This window comes from Drosophila sulfurigaster, chromosome 3 (genome assembly GCF_023558435.1).
Source record: "Drosophila sulfurigaster albostrigata strain 15112-1811.04 chromosome 3, ASM2355843v2, whole genome shotgun sequence".
Taxonomy (NCBI): Eukaryota; Metazoa; Arthropoda; class Insecta; order Diptera; family Drosophilidae; genus Drosophila; species Drosophila sulfurigaster.
Genome location: NC_084883.1, coordinates 10596412 through 10620314, shown reverse-complemented (window position 1 = coordinate 10620314; position 23903 = coordinate 10596412). Strand labels below are relative to the sequence as shown.

Below are 23903 nucleotides of genomic sequence, written 5' to 3'. Positions count from 1 at the left end.
CAAAAAATCCCCAACATTTGCTCTCCAAAAATAACTCAAATGATGGCTGCGGTTGTGCGTGATTCTGGCTTTGATTAGGAGATTGATTTTGATTCCTGATGCACAGAGGCCTTATACCAGCTGCTTTGATTAATGAGCGAGGTCAGCGCTTTGCAGAGCACGAAAAAGAGAGGAACAATTGGAAAAGAGAGTTGGAGCCATGGCATTCAATAATTGCATTTTTAATTGCATATATAAAAAATTGGCTCATAAATTGTATTGTTACTCCGCTTTTATACCCATTACGCATAGGGTAGAAGGGTATTATAACTTTGTGCCTTACCACAAATTAATAAAAATGGAATAATAAGCGTAATTTTGAAGCTAGATTTTGGTATGATTCCTTATTCATTGCAATCAGATAAAAATTGCTTTGGCTTACTATCTGGTATATTTTGCATCCTATGGTATATTTTGAAAGTGGTACTATATCAATATACCAAATTTAACAATTGTTATTTTTCAGTATTTCTGCGGTATTTGATTGAGATATATTTTTAAAAATACCGCACTGATTCGCATTTATTTAAAATAGATAGCGGGTATCTCACTGTCGAGTATGCTCGACTTTCTTATTTTTTTTTGCGCCTTACTCTTTCGTTCGTTTCGCTCGCCATATTTGCTGTTAATTCATTTCCGTTATGACGGCCAATAGTGCTCGCGCGTAATTGATATACAAACACACACACACAGACACACGTATACACTCACCAATACACACTCAAATATATAAATATACAAAAGTATTGTTACATACAAATACACATATGAAGAAAAATGGTTGCAACTGGTGTGAATCGTATGTAACTTGTAGGACAAGTCGCCTCACAGTGAGTGCAAAAATTGTACGCACACGGTGCGCATATTTTAAATGGAAATCAGTCACAAAGCGGATTTCTCTATGAAAATCGCTCAATTTGCTTAACTTTGTTATTGTTTTCGCAAGTGTTCGCATAATGTGCGCACGCACTGTGTCAGCATGTAAGTGGATGAGTGTGATAGCCTGTGTGTGCGTGTGTGTGTGTGTGTGTGGTTCCCCTGCATATATTTGGCTTGCATTTAAAGCCAGCAAAGGAGCAAAGGAGAGCAGCAGGTGCGGCGACCGCAGAGATTGCAACGTTGCAACACCGAGCCGAATACATTTTATAACATTTATTTAACTCCCCTCTCTGTGTGTGTGTGTGTGTGTGTCTGTGTGTGCGTACATGAATTGTTTCGTTTCGTTGCATATTACGTATACGCAACGTTCGTTTGCTTGGGTTTGGTTTCGGTTTCGAATTGGGATTGGGATTTCATGTTTGGGTCCCCGTCACGGTCCCGGTCTCGGGTTTGGCTTTCATTGCCATCTCTGATGTGCCGGAAGCGTGTGGCACTGCCAACTGCATGCTGCATGTTGCATGTTGCAACTGCTATTGCAATCGCAATCGCAATCACATTGGCATTGAAAACCTGCCTCCTCTTTTAGCCTCCCGCGGCAAACCAATCGACTGGCAACAGCAGCAGCAGCAACAACAATTGGCTTGTCATTGCTGCTGTTGTTACCATTTCCCTTACTTTTGCTGTCGATTTTAATTTCCCGTCTGCCCGCATTATATGCTACCCGTAACTTATTTAAAATGCTTCCAACCTATCATCAATTGGACTTGTCAACGAAATTTGTTTTACTGTTTTTTATGCATGTGTTATTAACTCGATTAACTGACGTTCAGCATGTGCTACCAGTTGCAGTTGCCATGAAAAAACCTTAAAGCACTAACGAATCAAATCAACAATCGAATGTAATATTGCTTGTGTGTAAATGTTGCTGCTGTAGCTGCTGCTGTTGTTGTTGCTGTTGCATTTCTTTAGCTTTACCTCGGTTATAGCTATTGTTGTTGTTGTAAGTGCTATAGTTGTTGTTGTTGTAGGACTGAGACTGAGTATTATAGTTATTGCTCGATCCGAGTGGGTAAGAGTTTCTATATTGCTGCTTTTGTTGCTGCTGCTGTTGCTGTTGTTGTTGGTGATAATGTTGTTGTTGTTGCTGGTGTTTGTTGAAGCTATTGTACCTTTGCACATTACGACCTAAACACACACATATATTTACACATTGATATATATACAGCAAAGTAATTATTAATCCCTTTTTTTTTGTTTGTTGTTAATTTAAGCGGCAAGTTTCGGAGTCGATATCTTTTGTGGGAAAGGGGAAAGGGGGAAGACAAGGGAAACGGACAAGAGTTGTTGCTTCAGAGTTGTTGTTTGTTAGTTAATCGGTCTTTAAATTATATGCAAATTTATTAGAATAAAAAACACTGTTCTTTTTAACTTAACAAAAACAGATCAAGTAGTATATCATTTAATACTAGAGTGGACTTTGTCCCCTTTCTCCCACTCAAAACGACAGCTAAACTTGCAGAATGTCACGCTCCCTCATCTCATTTAAGTATTTGTAAGTAAGTATCAATAGTAGTAGTAGTAGTAGTAGTAATTTGTTGCTGTTTCAGTATCTGTGTCTGCGCTGTTCTGTTCTTTTTCCTTTTTTGGTGGACTAAACCCATTCACCTTCTGACAGAGACAGATACTCATCGTCAGCAGCCGTCTTACCTTGTTGGCCAACATTGGAGCGCGGCAATGTGGCATAAGCGTTGCCAGCATTGGGGCGCGGCGATTGTTGCTGCTGCTGTGGTGGATACGAGACCGGCACCGGTGACTTGGGCGCTGCCGCTGGTGGCTGAGAGGCGCCATAGGGACGAGCGTAGCCCTGGTTAACCTGAGGAGAGAAGAGAGAGAGAACGCAACGATTAACGATTAACTGCAACACACACGCAATGTTCTCTGCAACATGAATGAACAAATCAGGCTTGAGCTTGGCAGGCAGCTATGCAGCATGCGGATTATGGTTAACTACTTACCCGATAGTTGGCGCCGACGCCCTTACCAGGTGGCTGAACGCTGCGTATCACGTTTCCGGTCAAGGTGACATACTCGAAAGGCTGATCAGCGCCAGCTGATGAGACGTTCACTGATGCCTGCTGGGCCGGAAGCGTATACGCAGCGTTGTCCCCGCTGATGTTATAGTTGTTGTTGATTTGACCATAAATGGCTGACGATGATTGCTCATCCGCCACGTTGGCTGACATTATTTCTGACTGTGCCTGAGCTTGGTTAATGCTATCAACTACTGTTGCTGCTGCTGCTGCAGTTGCTGTTGCTGTTATTGTTGATGCTGCTGCTGCTGCTGCTGCTGGTGGCGTTGCTATTGCTGTTGCTTGTGCCTGATGTGAATTAAATTTCAATTGATTAGCAAGTGTTGCCGTCAACGCGGCCACATGAGGCTGCTGCTGCACTGTGCTTGCTGGTGTTGTAGTTGTTGTTGTTGATGTTGTTGTTGCAAATGGCTTGGCCGTGTTGTTGTGTCTGTTTGTTGTGTTGTTGTTGTTGTTGATGTTGATGTGGCTGGTGTTTTGGAGGGGTTGTTGGTGCTGAAGCTTATGCGCATACTGCTTCAGCAGTTGATTATACGCATTATGGTTCTTATTCTGCGTGTTCATGTCATTCTCATTCTGTGCACCTCTCAATGTTGCCGTCGATGTTGGCGGTGGTGGCGGCGGTGGCGGTGTTGGCGGCGCGTTGCCGATGCACGATGTTGCTGCCAGCATTGTATAATTATCAACCTGAGTCGGGGCAACGCCCACATCGAGCGATGTGCAGGAGCCAGACGTTTGCCGCGAGTGCATCGGCGAATGTTGTTCCATGTCCAGGGATAATGTGGATGCACTCGATGCCACCAGGCTGGGACTCAACGCTGTGCTGCCGCCCACCCCCGAAGAGGACGACGAGGAGCCGCTCGAAATTGATGAGAGGCTGCTGTTTGTGCGTGTATGTTTGCTGCTGGCCTGTTGCTGCTGTTGCTGCTGTGGGACAGAGGCTGTGGCTGTGGCTATGACTGTGGCTGTAGCTGAGGTTGAGGTCGAGGCTTGTGTCTGGTTTTGGGGCAACAGCAGCAGCTCCTCGGTCTCGTATTGCAACAGCTGCGTGGGCGACGGTGGCGGCGGCAAAGGCAGCTCAACAACATTGCTGCAGTTGCTGCTCTCGGGCTCTTCTTCTGCTGGATCAGGCATTGGCATTGGCATTGGCTCGGACTAATGTGTTAATACACGAACGCGTGTTAATGGGCAGGGCAGGGCAGGGCGAGTGCGAGCAGTTTGGATCGAAGGCGAGCGTCACGCACGTGAACAACAACAACAAACAGGAGGAGGATGATGCGTTGCGGATGCAGGAGGCATGTAAATTGATGCACAGTTAATAAAGGCAGTTAATTAAAATGCAGAGCAAAATGTGCGAGTCTCTGTGCGTGCTGTATAAAATTTGTGTGTGAGTGTGTGTGGCTTTAAAATGTGTTCAAGTTTCGCAAGTCAAGTGACAACCCATGTGGCGTATGAGCAATGCAATGCAATGCAATGCAATTGCACTAAAAATAGCTAATAGGTCAAGGTCAATTCTTCAGCTAAAGTTAGCTCTTTTCCCTCCCCCACTAGAGTCGAAAAAAAAGTGTAATTTAATCCGCAGAGTAATCCAATTGATAGGCAAAGATTATGCAACACTTTAAATCGCACAAGTTTCGAATTATCGATTTGCAAACGAACTTCAAACTTTTATTAACAGACACTTTAAGCAAACTCCTTTAACTCCTTTCGTCTAAGGAGTTTTTCTTCGATATTTTTCTTCACTTTTTCTGTCGAAAACTGATTTTTTGAACTAAAAACTGAGCGAATTTTTGACTGCAATTCGCAGTGGCGAATCCGCGATGGCTGCGTGCCGCGGACACGAGTCGAAGTCGTAAACTGAACGTAAATTCGCCAAAAAGATTCCACTGCGGTGTGTGTCTCTCGACTGTTTTGCAGCTGTGTGTTTTTTATAGCCCTAGTACAAAAACAAAACACACACACAACAAGTATATTTAGCATTTAGCCATTTAGCAATTCAGCAGCCATTGCACATTTCATAGAAATGCGCTGGCCGCAGCCAGAAAAATATACAAAAGAAAAAAAAAACGAAAAAAAAAACAAAATAAATAAATAAAAAAGAAAAGAAAAAACCTCTCGAACAACTTTGGCTGCAATTGCAACTGGCAATTTGCTGTTTGCCAATCGACAATCCCACAACACAACACAACACAGCGACAGTTGCTGTTGTTGTTGCTGTTGCTGTTGCTGTTGGGGCAGCCAAGTGCGATAAATACTTAAGATGAACCCTCAAATGCTCAAAATTACTGCAGCCGCATTTACTTGGCTGGCTATTTATAAAAACACATCGTTTCGTGGGCGAGAATCACAGCCCTAATTTCGATTTTGAATACTCTTGTGATTGTTGCCGTGCCACTTTGGCAAGTCTGGCACCAAACTAGACAATTCTAACTGCAACTATTAAGAAATTGTGTAAGAAATGTTAAATCTGGCATTAGGCACTGTGGATCATTCACAGATCATTGCTATCTAATGAATGAGTTTGATTTTATTTGATTTCAAATAAAACTAAATAAACAAATTAACACTCAATATTACTTTAATAACCCTAGTGTTTAATAAATACATATATAATAATATAATCAATAAACGAAGTGAAGTGACTTTTAAATGCATTAAAACGTTGCTTAATTTATAGAACATAAAATTCGAAAAGCTGTAAAGATTTAATTTAACTCAATCTGATTCATATCAGCTTAGAGCTTGATATAAAAAGTAATTTAACAAATTGAGTAAAGTGGCTAAGAATTAATTGTAATAACACATTGCATTACTTTGTCCAAAATACTGACTATTTCTAATAATAAGAAATTTAACAAGTGTTGAAGATTTAAATAGTTGTCCTACGTTAAAAATTACTGATAATATTAAATTATATTTTTAGATATGTTAACCACAATTAAGGAAAAAAAAAAGATGTACTAAAAACTGAAGAGTCGTAATTAATGCTTATTAAGTAAAGCAACTGAAACCAACGTTTTGATAATTTAAGATCCTTTCAGCCGAATAAATATAACTTTATTGAATGCATTTGCAAACTAAGTTTTCCTCATCAGTTTGTAACTAAATTTTGAAGTCTCTAATTGAGTTGAAAGAAAACTAGAATGCATTGCTCAATTTTCGCCACAATTTGATTTGAATGGAAAATATTTCAGAGACTGCTGCACATCAACAAAATGTAAATAACAATAGTAAAAACAGTAAGCAAAATAACAATAATTGCAGGCATATAAGAAACAATGAAACTAAAACACAATCACACACACATAATGTATACACAAAAACAACACACACATACACAAACACACACACACACACACAGAAGTGTGTCAGAAGTGAGAAAAGAACAATAACACACAAATGCATAAAGTTTAACATTTTGTCGTTTTTATCGCTTTTGGCCAAAATGAGAAAAGTAACCAAGGAAAAAGAAAAGTCGCTGTCGCTGTCTCTGTCTCTGTTTCGGGCTGTAAAATGTTTAAAGTTCATTTTCGTTTTTCTTAACATTTTTCTTCATTTTTTTCGGTTTTTTTTTTCATTTTTTCTATTCTGTTCTGTCTTGTGTTTTCTGTTGCGTTCTTTGCTTGCCTTGAAAGTTTCTGCATTACATTGCATTTTTCTTTTGGCCAGATGATTTTTAGCATTTTAGCATATGGATGTCTGCCGCAAGCGAATTTTGCTATGAAATTTATGCAAACATTTTGCCAGCAATATGATAAAATTGATTGTAAAAACATGAAGAGCAAAGGGTTGGAGAGGAGGGGACGAACTGGGGGCGCATCTTCAGGTGCGCATCTTTATATAGCGAGGGGTTTACCCAATTTTGTTGGGTTGCTTGTTTTTCTCCTCTTTTCTTCATCTCATTTCATACTTGACTCAAGCCATTTACTTTGTGCACTTCTGTGTTCGTGTGTGTTTGTGTTTGTGTGTGTGTGTCAGACAAGATTGTTTTTAGCACGGCAAAAGCACAGAAAACAGTTAAAAAATCGTAAGTGGAGAGAGGGGGAAACTTACCGGCGCCGGAGTTGGAGTAGAGTTGCCATTGGAGTAGCCATTGTTTTGGCCATAGCCATGAGAGTTCAAGGCCGATGAAATGGTGCTGGCACTCAGCTTGGTGTTGCTGTGGAAAGTACATTCAAAAATTGCAATAATATTGATTAGCAAATATTGAAGTGCAATTTAATTGGCCAATGCCCAATCTAATTGGACCTTTTTGGCCCTGTTGTTAGTCATGTTTGCACGGTTGAGCCCTTTAATTAAGTGCGATTTGGGCGATTTGCACGAATTTGTTTCGATTTGTTCATTTGGCCCCAAAAATTCGAAATTCGACTAAAATCAAAGCTAACTTCGAAACAAAATTCCAATGCAAATTGGCCAAATGCATTCCTCGATTTTCCTCGTCTGTCAAGCGTATGCAATACTTTTTTGCACCCCCACAAAATGTTGACCACACTTTGGCCAGCTACATATATGATATATCTATCTCTTATGTATGCCGTTTGTCTGCAATTTCATTTAATAAAAATTTGGCTGTTGCAGTCTCGCTGACACGTCAGCAATCAGTTGTCAGTTTGCGTGTCCACAGCAGATGCAAAAAGTGCCATTCAATCTGCACTGGGGAACTGGTCAGAGAGAAAGGGGAACAGGAGAAAAGGGAACTACATCTTCCTGCACCCTTTCCGCGAAATGTCAAACGTGTTTTGGCATATCCAAAAATATGCATTTATTTATATTGCATTTTCATATTCATATGCAATCATATACGTATTCGTGTTGCATTCATATTCATTTACGCTTTTTCTTGGTCTGACCAATTGGCCTTAAAACTGCCAGGAAAACGTCAAAAATATTACCAATCGTCAGCAAATAAATGTCATAAATGTAAAAGAGGTAGAGGCTAGTCGATACATACTATCGGTATAATCACTAGTTTATAGTAGAACAGTAGAAGAATCAGCCATAACGAATTCTGTCGTAAGCAGGAAGCAGTATTATTTAATCAGTATCAGTTTAATCAGACTCTACTATTACATATGTATATTTTAAATTATCCTACATATTAGATAATCTAAAGTTATCAAATTAATCAACTTTACATTGATAAACAGGCTAATATCCTATTTACACCAAATGCATCTGCTTCGATGATGCGGTTCTATGATGCAAGTGTTTACACCAAAGTCGCATCACGTGCACAGTTTTTTTAGGGGTGGAAAAGTATACAAAGTCTTGTAGGAAGAGGTATAATATCAAAGGCGAAAGAGCAAATAATTCGAAGTTGAACAGCTAAATAAATTTTGCGACGCTGAAGGCACTTAAAAAGTAAAAGTTTTATAAATTGTATTAATAATTCATTAATTGACTCTACTTTTCATCGTTTTGCATCAAAATACGCATCCTTGATCTAATTGATTGTCTTGACAATTTTCATTAAATATTTTCTTATGCCTCCTACTTGTACTGTTTATGGATTAATGCGGGGGGAAGATTCTACAGAAATTTTGAATGATACATCCCATCCTAAACAGAGTATAACTTTCCGCCCAATAATTTGTGTTTTTGGTACTTTTAGTTAGATGAACTTACGGCTTAATTGGCACTGGAACATAGCCCTCGGTGCCAGCTGGTGGATGCTGAAGAGCAGCCTGCTTGGCGTGGATGTCGCAGTAGAGCTTGTTGTTGAAGTTGTAGTAGCCCTGGTTCTTCAGGGATGTGCCACAAGTGGCGCACTTGAAGCACTCCACGTGCAGGTTCTTGTCCTTGATGCGCACAAACACACCGCTAAGAATTAAGATTGAAATGCACAAATTAATCAATAGAATCGGGAAAAGGGGAAAAGCTCTTCAAAAATTTTATGAATTTTAAAATTTTTCATTTTTATCATTAATTTGAAAAGCTTTTTGCATTGTGTGTATACACGATGATGGCGATGACATTAAAGTCGTTTAATTATGACAGTTAGTTTGATCAAGTTAAAGCTGGTGGCGTTAGTCAGTGCTAAATAAATGAGATAAATATGCTTAATATCAAATAAAATACAATATGTAAAAAGCTATAATGCATTATCGAATTAAGCTCATGAGTCGTCAATGGCAGCCAATTAAATTGGCATACAAATTAATACAAATGATGATGATATTCCCGTGATGCATCCACCTGGATGACAGCAAATGGAGCGGGGGCGCAGACGCAGACGCAGATGCAGACACAGGTGTTGGAGGCGTCTGCATAATAATGTGTGTGGACTGCATAAATTTAAACAATTGACTTCGAAATAAAAGCAAATTAAAATGCGTGCACACACAGAGACCCCCACACACACACACACGGAGAGAGGAGCAGACGAGCATGAATTATCATTGAACATGGAACAAATCCTTACACAATGCCCACGCCGCACAATTGACATGCCGGATGTCCGCTGGCGGACAATGTGCGCACACCATCGGCATTGCTGGATGCTGCTGCTGCCGCATCTATATCCGCCTTGTAGTCGGGTCCCTGCAACGCCGGGCATATGGGCATAACAATGTTGCGCGGATCGGGCTGCTGCTCAGCCTCCTCTTGCTGCTGCTGCTGCTGGGGCTTGGCAACAGGCAGACTGGGCCGATGAGTTGCCGCCGGTGCCAACGTATTTTGCTGCAAATTGGTGCCGATGCACTCCTCTCCCTGTCGTCCACTGGGCGGCGCCGGCGACTGGAACTGGCTGTGGGGCAGCGGCGTGCGTCGCTCGTTGCCGCCAATCGCATGGCTCTGTGTCCAGTAGAAATTGGCCGGGCTGTGCGGTTCTTGTTGTTGACAGCAGCACAAAAGTTCAATCAGTTTACAACAAAAAAAGAACAGGCCTTTGACAGAGGTTTGTGTAGCCCTGGCTCAGAACACCCCACTAGCTGTAGCCCTGCCTCAAAATCTGCTTCATTGAATACCCAATTTCGCGAGTGGTCAGCACTTTAAATCTGCGACAGTTAATGTTAATGACAACTTTTACAATTACATTTACTGTTAATGTGAATGCAAATGTTAGCGCTAATGTTAATGTTACTGCTAATGTTAGTGTTAGAGTTAATGTTATTGTTAGTGTTATGGATGCGCATACACAAATGCAAATTTCTGACTTTGTTTGGCCCACTTACGTAATGAGACGCTCGCATTCAGTGCAAATGTTTTGACCAGTTGGAAGTCCGCCGGTGCTTGGGGGCTTTGGTGTATTGACTGGTGCACTAACGTGACGAGTTGCGCCGTTGTTGTTACTCAATTGTTGTTGAGGATAGTGTTGGTGTTGGTGTTGATGTTGGTGTTGATGCTGGTGTTGTTGTTGTTGTTGGTATTGGTGTTGTTGTTGTTGTTGGTATTGGTGTTGCTGCTGTTGATGATATTGCTCTTGCTGTTGCTGAGGTGCATCATGCTCATAGTTGTTGTTGTTGTTGAATGCTTTTAACAGTGTTTGATGAGCAGCCATTTTTTGGTTTTGGTTGTGTCGGTGTGTGAAAAAAGAGTTGAAACAACAAACATGAGTTAGACATAGAGAGTAAATGAATCGCAGGCAAACAGAGAACTCAAATTTTCAATATGAAATCCATTTCAATTACACTCAACAGTCTCATTCAAATCTATTTTTTTGCAAACACACACTCACTTATAAAGCCTTAATTCGAAATTGAACTAACTAAACATATTTCTTAATCTATCGATGATGGAAAATAATAAACAAATGATTGGAAAACATGTGCAAGTTTTTTGTGTTTAGAATTTTGTTTTGACGTAGAGAAAACGAAAGTCCATTTCTTTGTCTTTGTTTTTGTCTAAGCGTTGAACAGAAAATCGAAAATCGAAAATAAAACAAAAATACAAAATATACAAAAAAAATGTAAATAAATATTAATACAAATTAGGCACAAATAATAAAAACATGATGTTAAGGGCTTGTTCTCAATATATATTTCCCATATGCTACTCGTAATAAAAAAAAGACATAAACTGCTCGTTTCAAGGTCTCTAGCTTGTGTTTTAAAAAACTCGCTGCTGTAATAAGGTTGTCTATTTTTAAAACAGAGGTCAAAAGACGCAAAAGAGCTCAGCGAGCTTTGTTTTGGCATTCTGCCTTGCTCTACAGCGCACACTGCGTATGCGTAATATTACACCTAGCCCAGGAACCCATGTGTGTTGACCTGTTCGCTAACTAATCAGCCAAATTGTCGCTGGCAAATGGATTGACGCCCCCATTGAGTATGAGGAGCAGGCGGGCCAGCTCATAGTTGGCAGCTTTACCTGGTGTCGACTGTCCAGTCTCCTCCTCGCGCAAGAACTTCAGCACCTCCGAGCGGTCGGCCTGGTATTCCTTCTCGTTCTTCTTGAAGTTAACACTGCAAAGGCAAAGCAAAGGGACGAAGGGGAATTAGATAAAGGCAAGACAGCGTCCAATTTAGTAGTTAACACACTTTTTCGTTGCATACTTTTAGGATGCGAGCGCACAAAGCGCACGGCGCGCAAAAGTATGCTGTGAAAAATGAGTGCGGCAAACATTGTTGCGCATACGTTGCGAGGAAAACAAGATCCCCCTAAAGAAATTAAGTGCAAGTCCCACGCGTACGTTTGCTAAAAAACTCAACAACTGGCAAAACACTGAGAACACAGGCTCGACCCGCGCTATCATTTGGCGGAATTGCACTCAGCTTTAGACGCTTAGACGGCCCTGCGGTCGTTCGTGCGGTGGCTGCCAGTCCTTTCGTTTCCCTTTATTTTCCTTTTTTTCCACCATGTTTTTGCTAGGCATAAAAGAAGAAACGTTGCAGACACAGAAGCAAAACATACACATTTTAAAGTAAAAGTTTCTGTGGCATTCGCTTGTCACGACTGCGGCAGACATTTGTTGCCACATTCTTTTGTGGAGCATTACAACTTTAAAAATGAGTTTTGCAACTGGCACAAGGACGCAGTAAACAAACAGCCACTTGACTTATGTATGTTTCTCTGTTGTTTTTGTTTTGCAAACGGATCATTTGATAAATCAGCCATGAGAGTATCTAGGATTCGTTAAGCAAAGAAATTGGAGGATTACTTACCCGAGCACACCGCCAGCCAGAACCTCAGCTTGGGCGGAAAGTGTTTCCGCAATGGATTCGTCGCTGTAAATGCCAACCGGGGTGTTGTATTGTTTATTGACGATGCTCTTCACGCCGCCATCGCCGCCGCCGTTGGCCTGTAGGTGTTGAATAGAGAGTAAACAGTGACAGATATGAAAATAAACGGGAAACATGAAAATAGAAATAGCAAAATGTGGCCAAGAAGATTCAGGCAAAATCAATTTCTGCTGTGTGTGAGTTGAGTTTGGGCTCGTTTCGTCTGCCTTGTCGCATCATTATTATTATTATTATACAAATTCATAACAATAAAATGTACGCAAATGTATTCATATCACACGCACACAGGCATAGAAGAGACATTGATATTATTATGCATGGCACACACATGTGAGCTTGTGTGTGTGTGGAGTGTATTTTGGGTATTTGTGTTGTGAGCCCTTTTGCACATTAATTCTTGCCAGCAAATAATCCTAGCACTCATATTCATTACTCATTCTGACACTTTTCAAAACTACGCACAAACAGTGAGACTGGCAGATGGGCGGACAGACGGACAGACATCGTATAAATGCAAATGTTGTCAACTCATAGAAAACAGACAAGTTTCTGCCCCATTCCGCTGCACGAATGAAATGAATGAATGTGAATAGCAACAGACAACAACAATAAAACCTATACATACACACACCTACACATATCTGAGTGCAGATGGTGTCACCAGAGCTGCTCCAGCTATTTTCCCAGGAGACTAACTATCAACATCATTGGTCATCAGCACGTCAGTTGTTGCCACAATGAGGGAAGTGAGGGAAGAGAAGAGTCACTAATGCTGCTAGCTGGTAAAAGGTTCACTCAAATTTTCAACATTTTAAGTTTTGGTCAACCAGTCGAGAGTTTATGAATTTTATAAATGATTGCAGCTGCCCGCAAATGTATGCTACACTTTCAGCCAGTCCAACTCTCTGCGTGCGTGTGTGTGCGTGCTTTTGTGTGTGTCTGTGATTTCAAATTAGTGAACTTACAAATGGACGCGCCGAGTTGTTGTAGCCACAGCCAATGTGCTGGCTTTCCGGTTGATGGTGAGCCAGAGAAGTTTTCGTCACTGTCTGCAAATAGGGTGAGTTAGCCTGAGGCACATTGCCAGTGGGCGTCACATGTGGACGCCAGGTGGAACCGCCACTAAGTAGCAAAAGACAGAGAGAGATAATGGAGTCTGTTGTTGTTAGACAATTGAGCTAAACTTACCGCTGCACTGTGATGACAAAGTTATTGCCAGAGCGCACCACAACGTCCTGGGCATCCTTGTGACGAAAATTGAAGACATCCACGTCGTTGATCTTGATGACAGCATCACCGGGCTGGAGGCCAGCCTGCTCGGAGAGACTGCCCGCATTGACCTGCAAAAAAGAAGAAACAACAAAGTTAATGAAATTGAATAATAACTGTTGCCTTTTCTTATTTTTAGTAGCTTAAAGTTGCCAATTTGCAGCTGCACCGAAAAATGGCCAAACTGCTAACAAAGCTAACAAAGCCGAACAGTCAAAGCCAAAGTAAATGAATTTATTATGTGCAGTCTGCAAGAATTATGAAGACCCAATCTCATTCCGCATCCGCATCCAGTGGCCGCATTTCAACCACGTTTTTTTTTTTGTTCACCCGCTAACGGCCAAGTTTAGTTTATAGGCGTTGTTTTTTGGTGTGTATTTTGTTTATTTGCTTCGTTTTCATTTATTTATTTTGCAGCCTCGTCTGCTGGGAAATTGTTCGCGCAAAAAGCCATAAATTTTTCGACGATTAAAATCGTAAAAGTTCCAACAGACGCTGCATTCGGTTGTGCATAAAAAAAAACCAGTGCAACGAGAAGAGGGAAGGGAAAAAAGGGGAATGTTGCTAAGCCAACATAATTTGCGATTAGACAGATATAAAACACAAAGTAAATAAATAAATGTTTTGCCAATAATCATTCGAGAACAAGGAACTTGCATTTCTTGCCAGCTGTAATCGGATTGTGAATTTAAATTTGAAGAAATCTTTTAAATTTCTTAAATTCAATTTCTTACAAAGTTTGCCCTAAACTCTAGGCAAACTAAACAATTTAAATCTCACTTTACTCAAATGTTGAACCGCAAACACGAAGCAGCAGCTCCTGTTGCACTTGCCCGCTGCCTGTCTAGGCTCGTGTCGTGTGCCGCGTGCCACATGCCACTGCCACATGCCGCGTGACTCATACCTCAGAGCTCAGGTGTGCGTCCTTTCCACCAAAATTATACGCGCGTTGCACGTATCCACTTTGGCAAATTGTCTGTTTATCAGACTGCCAGTCGACTTCCCTCCCATCTCATCGCCTCCTCATCACCCTCCGTCTGTCTGTCTGTCTGTCTGTCCGTCTGTCGCCTGCCAGTTGCCAGTTGTCGACTGCGGCCGGTTTATATTTACACAAAACGGCGACGCTTTGCAAAAACAAACTCACACACATACACATACAACATTCTGTCCGTATTGAGGCCTGCATAAATATTTCATTGGCGTGCTCGCCAAGCGAGACACCTAAATTTTGTAATATTTACAAAGTTGCTAAAAATGTGGCGCCCCGAAAAAACCAAAGCCAAAAACCTGAACCCCAAACGAACCCCATCTCACTCCCCCTTTCCCCTTTAAAAGGATCCAGACTCGAACTCGAACCTGAACCAAAATCAGCCAAGCGACCAAACGACAGCCGCAAAAATGTTCAAGTAAAATCGCGCGTGCTCTCGTTGGAATCGTTGTTGCTATTGACATGTTCATTTTCTTGTAACATGTTGTTCTTGTTCTTGTATTTATTGCAAGCTGCTTGTTGTACTTGTCGACTGTCGAAAATTGAAATTGGTCGGGCCGAGGCGACAAATAATGCTACAGCCAGAACAGCATGAAAGTATGCGGCCTCATATCACATTTTGCTCTTATTGATTTCTTACAAGTTTTCGCCATACCCTAGAAAATTACTATAAAACAGAAGGAGGAGCAGTTGTGATTTATCAAACAATTACTACTGTTGTATCCAAAAATTATTTTATAATTTTTAAAGTACCAAATCAAAGTTTAGAATGTTTAATGCAGAATAACATTGTTAGCGTCTGTAATGTAACATATATATGTATATGTTAGTCAGCATAATGAAAAGCTTTATCGAAAGATCGATTGAATATTAAACGTCACTGTAAAAGAAAAAGCAACGTAAGAATTCGGAGTCTTCTAAGATTTCTCTCTTTCCCTCGCTCGTTTATATAATATAATTTAAATAAAGACAATTTATAAACACATTATAATAATAAAAGAACAGTTTGTGCTTAAGTGTTCTAAAAGCTTGTATATTAGGGCGGGTCAATTTGTTCCTGTCCAAAAAATCCTGAAAATCGTCCCCCATAATCGGAATCTACGAAGAATTCTAAGAAAATTTCACCATGAAACCATGTGTCTAAAATGAATTCCTAGTCCGCGCCGTGAAGCTTAAAGATTGCACTATGAGGTACATAAGGTATTTCCAGGTATTTAAGGCATTTTAATGTATTTAAAAAAAAAATACGCATTTTCCAATTATGTTGGAGTCAATTCTGATTCATTTTTTTACAACAAATTTTATAATTTTTTTTTTAAATTTATTAAACTTATATTTTTTTTTAATTCGACAAAATGAGCCAAACTAGACATGTACTGAGCCTCATATAAGAAAGTAGGAGCAATGCGTCTGTAACTTTTTAACGAAGTAAGGTATCGGTCTAAAAATTGAAATATATATTCAAAGGCATTTTAGGCAACTAAATACAAGTAGGCTTGGCATGATAAAAGGCGGAATTTAATTTTATTTTTTATTATAAAGTTTATTTATCTTGATAACGATATTGATGGTGTATTTTTATTTATTTATTTATTTTTATTTTTATATTCATATTTTTTAAATAAGTAAAACGTACTCGCCACATATTCTAAATTGAACAGTGCGGTATTAATCCCAAAATATACCAAATTAAAATACCACAAAAATACTAAAATATGCTGCTTAGTATATTTAGTGATACGTATCAAATATATCATAGAATACAAAATATACCAGATAAGTACTGTCGAAAAAAAATCTAGTTATATCTTTTATAGTCTCTGAGATCTAGGTGTTCATACGGAAAGACTGACAGATGGATATGGCTATATCATTATCTTTGGACGCTGATCAAGAATATATATCAAATATAAGGTAGAAGAAGACTCCTTATGCCTGTTACATACATTTGTAAATTTTAATAGGGTATTTTCAACGTGAAACTCTTAACGTTCTGCAGTTTTTTGCTATTTATTGGCAAATTGTCACAGAAGTGTGTCGGGTGTGTATACGTGTGTGTGTGTGAGTGTATGTATAAATCCAATGGGGAGTATGTGGCATTGGAATATTGACATTTGGACAGTTTTATGAGTACCTGCGATCAACATGATTCGCCCGCAATGCTCGGCCCCAATGTTTGCCCGTTTGTCTGGTCGAACTCTATCTGTGTCTGTGTCTGCCTCTCAATCTGTGCCTGTATCTGTATCTGTGTCTGCGTCTGTGTCTCTGTCTGTGTCTATAGTGTTCTGTTCCATTCAGTGGGGCGCTTGTTAGACATTTGTCAGCTTTATAGCATTTGTGGCTGGCCGCCAATTGACAAGGCATTTGCTTTGAATGACTTATGAATGTGTTCGCGGTGAAGCATGGAACATTCGAGTTTGTGTGTTTGTTGTTTGCAATGCAATGCTTTGAAAATCTTGCAACAACTGAATGTGTAGGACAACTGAATTACCATATAAAACTTGGCCCAAAAACATGTCGAGCATTACTTTTAGTTGTGTCCCACTGCAGTCTCGCATTTCGCATTTGCAGCTGCTCCATCTGGAGACCAGCACCAGGACATTAATGTGGCCACCAAGCACATTACAACGTTGGGGACAAATGATGATTTATGCTGGCCAACAGCGACTCCCCAAGCTGTCAGCTGCGAGTCCAGCTCCAGCTCCAGCTCTAACTCCAACTACAACTACAGCTGCTGATAAGTATGAAGCACACTCGTCCAGTGAATGTTGTAAAAACAATTTTAAATGCATTTTCGCATCGTATTTAACATTGTTGAAATTACATGTAAATATTCGCTTAAATTTACTGCAATATTCGTACTTAAGTTTGCCTTAAAAATATGCGCATTTCTTCTGTCACATGTCAGCCAGAAATTTCATTCTGTGGCATTTGAAGTGCTCCACTTATTTGCCAGACACTCGACGAAGACGAGGAAGGAGGACGATCTCCACTCGTAAATCCATACAGCAAATTAATTTTAATGGGCTGACCGAAACGCTCGTAATCAAGTCAACTAAGAACTGGGCTCAAATGCATTCAAGTGCATTCAAATTGAATTTCAGTTAGCATTAACAGCAACAACAACAGTAATAACAACAACAGCAACTATCGGATGCACTCTGCTGTGCTAACTTAATCTATGGCCAAAAGGACACGCCCATTGTTGTTGAGCATATCAGACACTTGCCTAATTCGAACATATCCTTTAACACTCTTCGGCTGTTTTGCTTGCAACAAGGTAGAACAAAAGCCAAGCCAAGTGGCATAAACTATGCACTCAATAGAAAGAGATGCACGCACATTTTGCTGCCAGAAAACCACACACACACACACACACTTGCACGAACACACACATACATAGTGTGTGTAGTATGCAAAATATTTATGTTGATAAATCAAGTTTGCTTTTGTGGATTAGGTGTATCTAAAATAAATTGAATTTGTGGCGTAAATGTAGCCCAAACAAAGGGCAGAAAGCCTATCCTCCAGAGACAAAGACAGAGATAGATACACAGAGAGAGAGAGAGCTATGGCCAAGGGCGAGCAAGTTGTTGGCAAGTTGTTGGCCAAGTTATGAAGTTGTTTAATTGAAAATAAATCAGTTTAAAGGCAACGCACACACAACATGAGCGAACCACTAACTCCACTTGCCAAACAACATTTTACTCATCCGCTCTCACATTGTTTATCTTTCTTTAGTCGATGTTGCTGCTGCTCTGCTCTGCCCACCCGCTTTAGTTGCTGCCATAAAAAACAGAAAACAGAAAACTGAAAGCAAATACCGAATAGTCAGCAAACAAATGCGAAATGCTCGGTAAGTAGAACGAACAACGCTCAAGAGTTCTTCCGCGCCACGAATAAAAAGGAACTCGTAGAAAATACTGCGGAAATGCAGCACAACAAATACAATGAATCTCAATGTATATGAATATGCATGGCCATCACTCATACGCCCCATGCACCAACAGCGCTCTTCAGCGCTTCGCTATCGCCATCCCTATCTCTCTCACTCTTATTCTTATGCTGTCTGTTGTTGCCAACTCTAAATCACCCAAAAGCCGCTGCGGTTTTCTGCCACAACAAATGGCGACCGCAGCACTTGACCAAACCAAACTGCTGCAAAACTGGGCAACAGCAGCTGAAAAATTGTTGCAGATGAAGAGCAGAAGAAGCACTTGCTGCCAGACCCTTCACTTGCTTTCTCCTCCTCACCATCTCAATCTCATCCTTCTTTCTTTACTTGCTCTCTGTCTATAAAATTCCGCTGGCTAACCAAAACAATCAAACTCAGCGAGCTGTTAATGCAGCAAAGTAAATACTCAAACACTCACATACAATGTTGCTTGTTGCAAGTTAGCTAAATAATCAAGTGTGGCGCTTAAGTAAGTTGCTGACTGAATGCTGAGCTGAATACTTGAACACTCTTTCAAAGTATTCAGATGCAATTTCCCTTTTCTATCAGTTCACAAATCGAACCCCAGCCAATTTCTGACCGCGTTACAAAAATTATTTATTTATTGGCCAAAAGAAAGCAGACGACAGACAACCAAGAGGAGCAGTGGCAAAGTCCAATTCAAAGACTAACAACAACAACAACAGTTAGAGGGACGAAAACATTTCGGAGCACGCAAACTGTCGGCAACATTTATAAATTATGATTGCAATCAACGTGGCACAAAGCGCTCTGCAAGTTGCGAGTTGCTTTTATTTCTCTTTCTCGCTCTGTTTTTTTTTGGCTTAAATGACAGACGCAGTTACACACACATAGACAGACACTCAGACAACACACTGCAATAAACGTGGCAATTTATATAAATGTTGCATATTCATAGCAAGTAATGGAAAAACTTTGCACAATGAAATTATTGTGGCCAATGCCAGCCGGAAATTTGTTGCGCAGCTAATGAATGAAAGTCCAGGACTTGGACACCCCACCTCCTCCACTTCGTCTGTGTGCGTGTGTGTATGTGTGTGAATGCCTGTCATGTGAATAGCAAATGCAATTGCGAATGCCGCCTGCGGTCATCCCATGTCCACTGCGTGGGCGCAAAGAGAAGCAACTTCAACGGCAACTGCAACTCAAACTGCAACTGCAACTGCAGCTCATTTATCTCCCCAGCATTATCAGCTGGGGAACAGCGCATGTGTGGCACACTCATATTTCGAGCCGACAGCAGTGGCAACACCTATTGCTGGCGAATATGCGAATATGTGAATACGAATGCGAGTGCACTCATGAATAACTATTTGCAAGATGCTGATAAATGACAATTGCCCAAGGCGTTGGCTGCAAACTGATCGCTGCCACAAAGCGGACAGACAGACAGACAGATAGATGAAAAGTTGTTGCGGATATCACATGCATTATTCGAATACACTGTGAGAAATACTCTTACAATTTTTGGGTATTATGGGAAAATAAATAAAGATATCTCTTCATTTTGAAAAGGTGTTATACATACATATGAAAACGGAATATAACTAGTGATTTCAATTTATGAAATTTATTTTAGTTTTAAGGTTAATAGAAAGACTTTACACCCAAAATTGTGCTATCTGCATATACTAACTATATATATAGCTGTCGTTTAAATTTCTTTACTTAGTATGCAAAGATGAATTCATTTCATTTAAGAGAGTAAAACACAAAGTTTGACCATAATACAAAGCATGCTTTCAGCCAACATTGTCAACATTCAACAACATCTAATTGAATTGAAAAATATTCATATCACTTCTACCTGCATACGTATTTCATTATTGACAACAATTTAAACACTATTCATACACAAAATTTCTGTCAGTGTACATAGATTAGTTCATTTCATTCTTGACATTAAAACAAAGAGTTTGCTCTCATTGTGGAGTTTATACAAATTAACATTTCAAAGAGTAATTACTTTCAAGAATATTTCCTCGTTCGCTCAGTGCTCTGGAAAAACTTTAAAGCAATTGCTGAGACACTTAATTTAGTTGAAGGCAATGGCGATGGCGATGTCGATTAGTTTGTGTCTCGTGCTTGGCATTTGCAAGTTAAGTTTCAATAAATGTCACATGTCGCGGCGCATTAAATTTGTTGATTAAACCGAGTCGAGGTCGTGTCAAGGAATCGCATTCTGGCACATGACAAGAGCTGGCATCTGAGCCAGAGAAGTGAAGGTGGCAGGCACTCAGGCAACGCCTCAGGTGTGTGTGAGGGTGTGTGTGTCAGAAGGGTTCATTAGGTAAAATGGCTGCGACACAGGATACCAGCAGGATATGGGTTAATAAGACACAAGACGCGCTAAAGTGACAAGCGTCACAGTGCATCTCCCTCTCTGCCCCCTCTCTGTCCCCCTCCCATCAAGCCAGGCTCAACAGCTGCCCCCAAAAGTGTTTCAGCATCTTGTGCGTGGCGCGTTGAAAGTCATTAGCGTTTGCTGCTGCTGCTGCTGCTGCCTCGAATGCTGCGGGGTGTTAGTTGCCCCGCGGAGTGGCTGCTTGTAAATATTGCCCAAGCGCCAGCAAAAATACAGACAAAGCACACACACACTCGCACACACACCTAAACAATTCACTAGAGAGAGAGAGACTGAACAGTTGGCAGAGCAAAGAGTGAGAAGTGAGTCAACAACAGGCAACTGCCGCAACGCAAACAAGATTAATTAAGGAATGTAAATTTCGTCAAATTACGCGCCATTGTTTGAATGTGTATGTGTGTGTTGCCTGCTCTCTCTCTATCTCTCTCTGAAAGGATGTTGAGATTTTTTCCATTAACAACATCATCAATGGGTGGCCCAGGTTGTCAGTGTTTTTGAATGGTTTTTGCCCTCGCGGACAAGGTCGATTTCGGTCGCTCAAAAAGGTCGAACGGTCGTCGCTTGAAACTGGCTGAAAAGCTGAGCAGCGGTTTTTTTGATGGGGATGCGAGGGCGGGAATTAGACGGATTTTGGCTGCTAGTGCTCAACACATTTCTCTCACTCTCATTCTCACTTTGAGTCTCGACGCGACTCTCGCCCCGCAACCCTTTTCAATTTCGTCGCGCTCAGGGTTGGCCAACAATTTTTAATTAGTGTCGTCTTCGCTGCCGTTGACGTTCACATTCACGTTGACGTTGACGATGCTGATGCCGTCTACGACTACAACAACAAGAATTTGCGACGTCGAAGGCAACTGCGGCTTACCATAGAGCCCATGTGCCCCATTTACCCTTTGTGTATTGTGTCAAAAGCATGCATAAATTATTATTCATATATTTTTATTTTCTAATGAGCCAAGCCAGAAGATTACATTGCTTTAACCCCAGCAAAGACTCCAAGCCCAGGAGAACTGCCTGATGAAATGAGATGTGCGAGCCATTTATATTTATAAAGTGATTGCCAGCAAGTAATCCATAAAAAGAGGGAAGAAGAAACAAGAATTACTTGCATTTACAGAAAGTGTAAGTCATAGAGATTTTGCTTAGGGTTCATCTTTAAATAGAATAAGAATTTTTTTTTAGAAATTACACCCATCCCAAAAAATTCTATAAATATTCAGGAGTTTGTACTTTGCAAAATATTAAAATTATTGAGAGCCTGAAATTGTTTTCATTATAAGAATAACTAAAACGAACCCCTTTCTTTTAAGGTCTCTAAGTAAGTTCTTCGCAAGTTTAACATGTACAGGATAAGACTAAATTGTTTTTGTAGCAACAAAATCCATCCAAAAAATTCAAAAATACTGAACATATTAAAGAAGATTTCAATTGAATCTCGGTAAAATAACAGATAAATTTAATGAAACCAATATATCACTTAATATTAGTCAGAAATTAAGAAGAATTAAAAGCGAAGGTTCTTCTGTCTAACGCTTGAATTCAACTCACACAGAGCAAGTTATTTACAATAGAGTGTACTTGACTGTGAGATACCCACTATAATTTCAATTCTACAAATATTAAAAATATACTAAAAATACCAAATGCTATGTTTGGTATATTAATATTGTACTACATTCAAAATATGCCATAGAGTATATCATACCATAATATACCGAATGCAATATTTGGTATATTAATATTGTATTAAATTCAAAATATGTCATACATTATAACCGAAATATATCAAAAGCTATATTTAGTATATTTATATAGTAGTACATTAAGAATATACCATACATGTAATATATGTATACCAAAATACACCGAATTATATTTTTGGTATACTAATATACTACATTCAAAATATACCACACAGTACTAAACATAATAATAACATAAATAAATGTAAGCAATAAATTGCAACTCGGCAAAAAAAAATGATAACCTAATTGAAAATATTTTTATTTATCAAAAAGTGCAGCATGTAAAATGAATTAAAAGCGAATGGTGTTCTCTTAAAGTCTTTAGGTATTTCCAACTGTACTTCTAGCCCAACATTTCACACAGATGGAACCTGTGTTCACTGCCAAATGTGAGCTAGGGGGGTTTTCACATGATTTAATTGCTGGAAAACAGCACGTATGCAGAATTTTCCCCAGCTATCGCAGCACATGCGAGGACTATCTTGATACGCAGAATTAGGTAATTAGTTGGCCAGTTGGTGTGGGAATTACTCTTAGCCAGCGAGTGTGCCGAGAAGTTGGCCTAAACTAAAGCAATTACTAGCGTTGCACACTCGCTCACACGCAGACACACGTGTGTCGGAAAATCGTCTAGCTACCTGCGCAACAGAGTTTTTCCAGAGACATGTGGCGCATTGTTTACATTTGCGTGCCCAGAGGACTGGAAATGAAGACAGACAGAGACATGAATCCATCCGTTCGACGCATTCGTGTTCTGTACGTGTCGAAATGTGAATCCCAGCAACAAAGTATCTGCAACTTGCCACAACAACAGCAGCAGCAGCGGCAGCATTTGCTGCAACTAATGTCTGGCGGAATGTTTTGTTTGTTTGTCGGGAGACTTAGTATGTCAGTGGGCTAGGAATTGGGTCAGCCCGAGGTTCTCGTGAGCTAAAATAAACTACAGATGCAGCACAGTGCATTGCAGTGCAGCGCAACGCAACGCAGCGCAGCAGGAAATGTCGGTTGCATGCCACATCCACATCCAAATTGGGAAATGTATTTTTGCTCCGTTTGAAGTTTGATTTAATTTAGTGCAGCAACGAGTTGCAACAGCTTCATTAGTCGATATATATGTACTCGTATTTTTATGCTTTGGCAAACCGAGAAATATTACACACACACACACACCGACAACAACCACCAGTAACATCTCCAGCATCATCTCCGACACCATCTTCTCCATTAAGCGATCCATCAATCAACGGGCAGCGTGTAAACGAAATTCTGACAGCCATGAAATCGTGTAAACGCAATCTCAGCTGCAGTCTCGCAGTCTCCTTCTCCGTCTCTCGAAGCCGGTTTATATGTCCATTGTCTTACTGTCTGTCTGT

At 40.3% G+C, this 23903-nt stretch overlaps 1 protein-coding gene across 22 annotated transcripts in view; it reads right to left on the bottom strand.

The window, feature by feature from the left end:
• The window catches only part of LOC133840725 (PDZ and LIM domain protein Zasp), a 69258-nt gene that overhangs the window by 9892 nt on the left and 35463 nt on the right, over positions 1–23903 (bottom strand). For 8 of the 22 annotated variants that reach the window (XM_062272722.1, XM_062272723.1, XM_062272721.1 and 5 more), the window contains 9 exons: positions 13376–13527; positions 13153–13309; positions 12110–12246; positions 11316–11410; positions 9430–9835; positions 8634–8828; positions 7062–7167; positions 2934–3296; positions 2626–2791 (listed from right to left, as the gene is read on the bottom strand). In XM_062272722.1, the coding sequence (XP_062128706.1) occupies positions 2626–2791; positions 2934–3296; positions 7062–7167; positions 8634–8828; positions 9430–9835; positions 11316–11410; positions 12110–12246; positions 13153–13309; positions 13376–13527 (1777 nt within the window). Of the gene's footprint in view, positions 1–1893; positions 2104–2625; positions 2792–2933; positions 3297–4667; positions 4870–7061; positions 7168–8633; positions 8829–9429; positions 9836–10180; positions 10479–10750; positions 10850–11315; positions 11411–12109; positions 12247–13152; positions 13310–13375; positions 13528–23903 lie in introns of those variants that run through there. The other 14 variants (XM_062272726.1, XM_062272742.1, XM_062272741.1 and 11 more) reach the window with 9 other exon arrangements.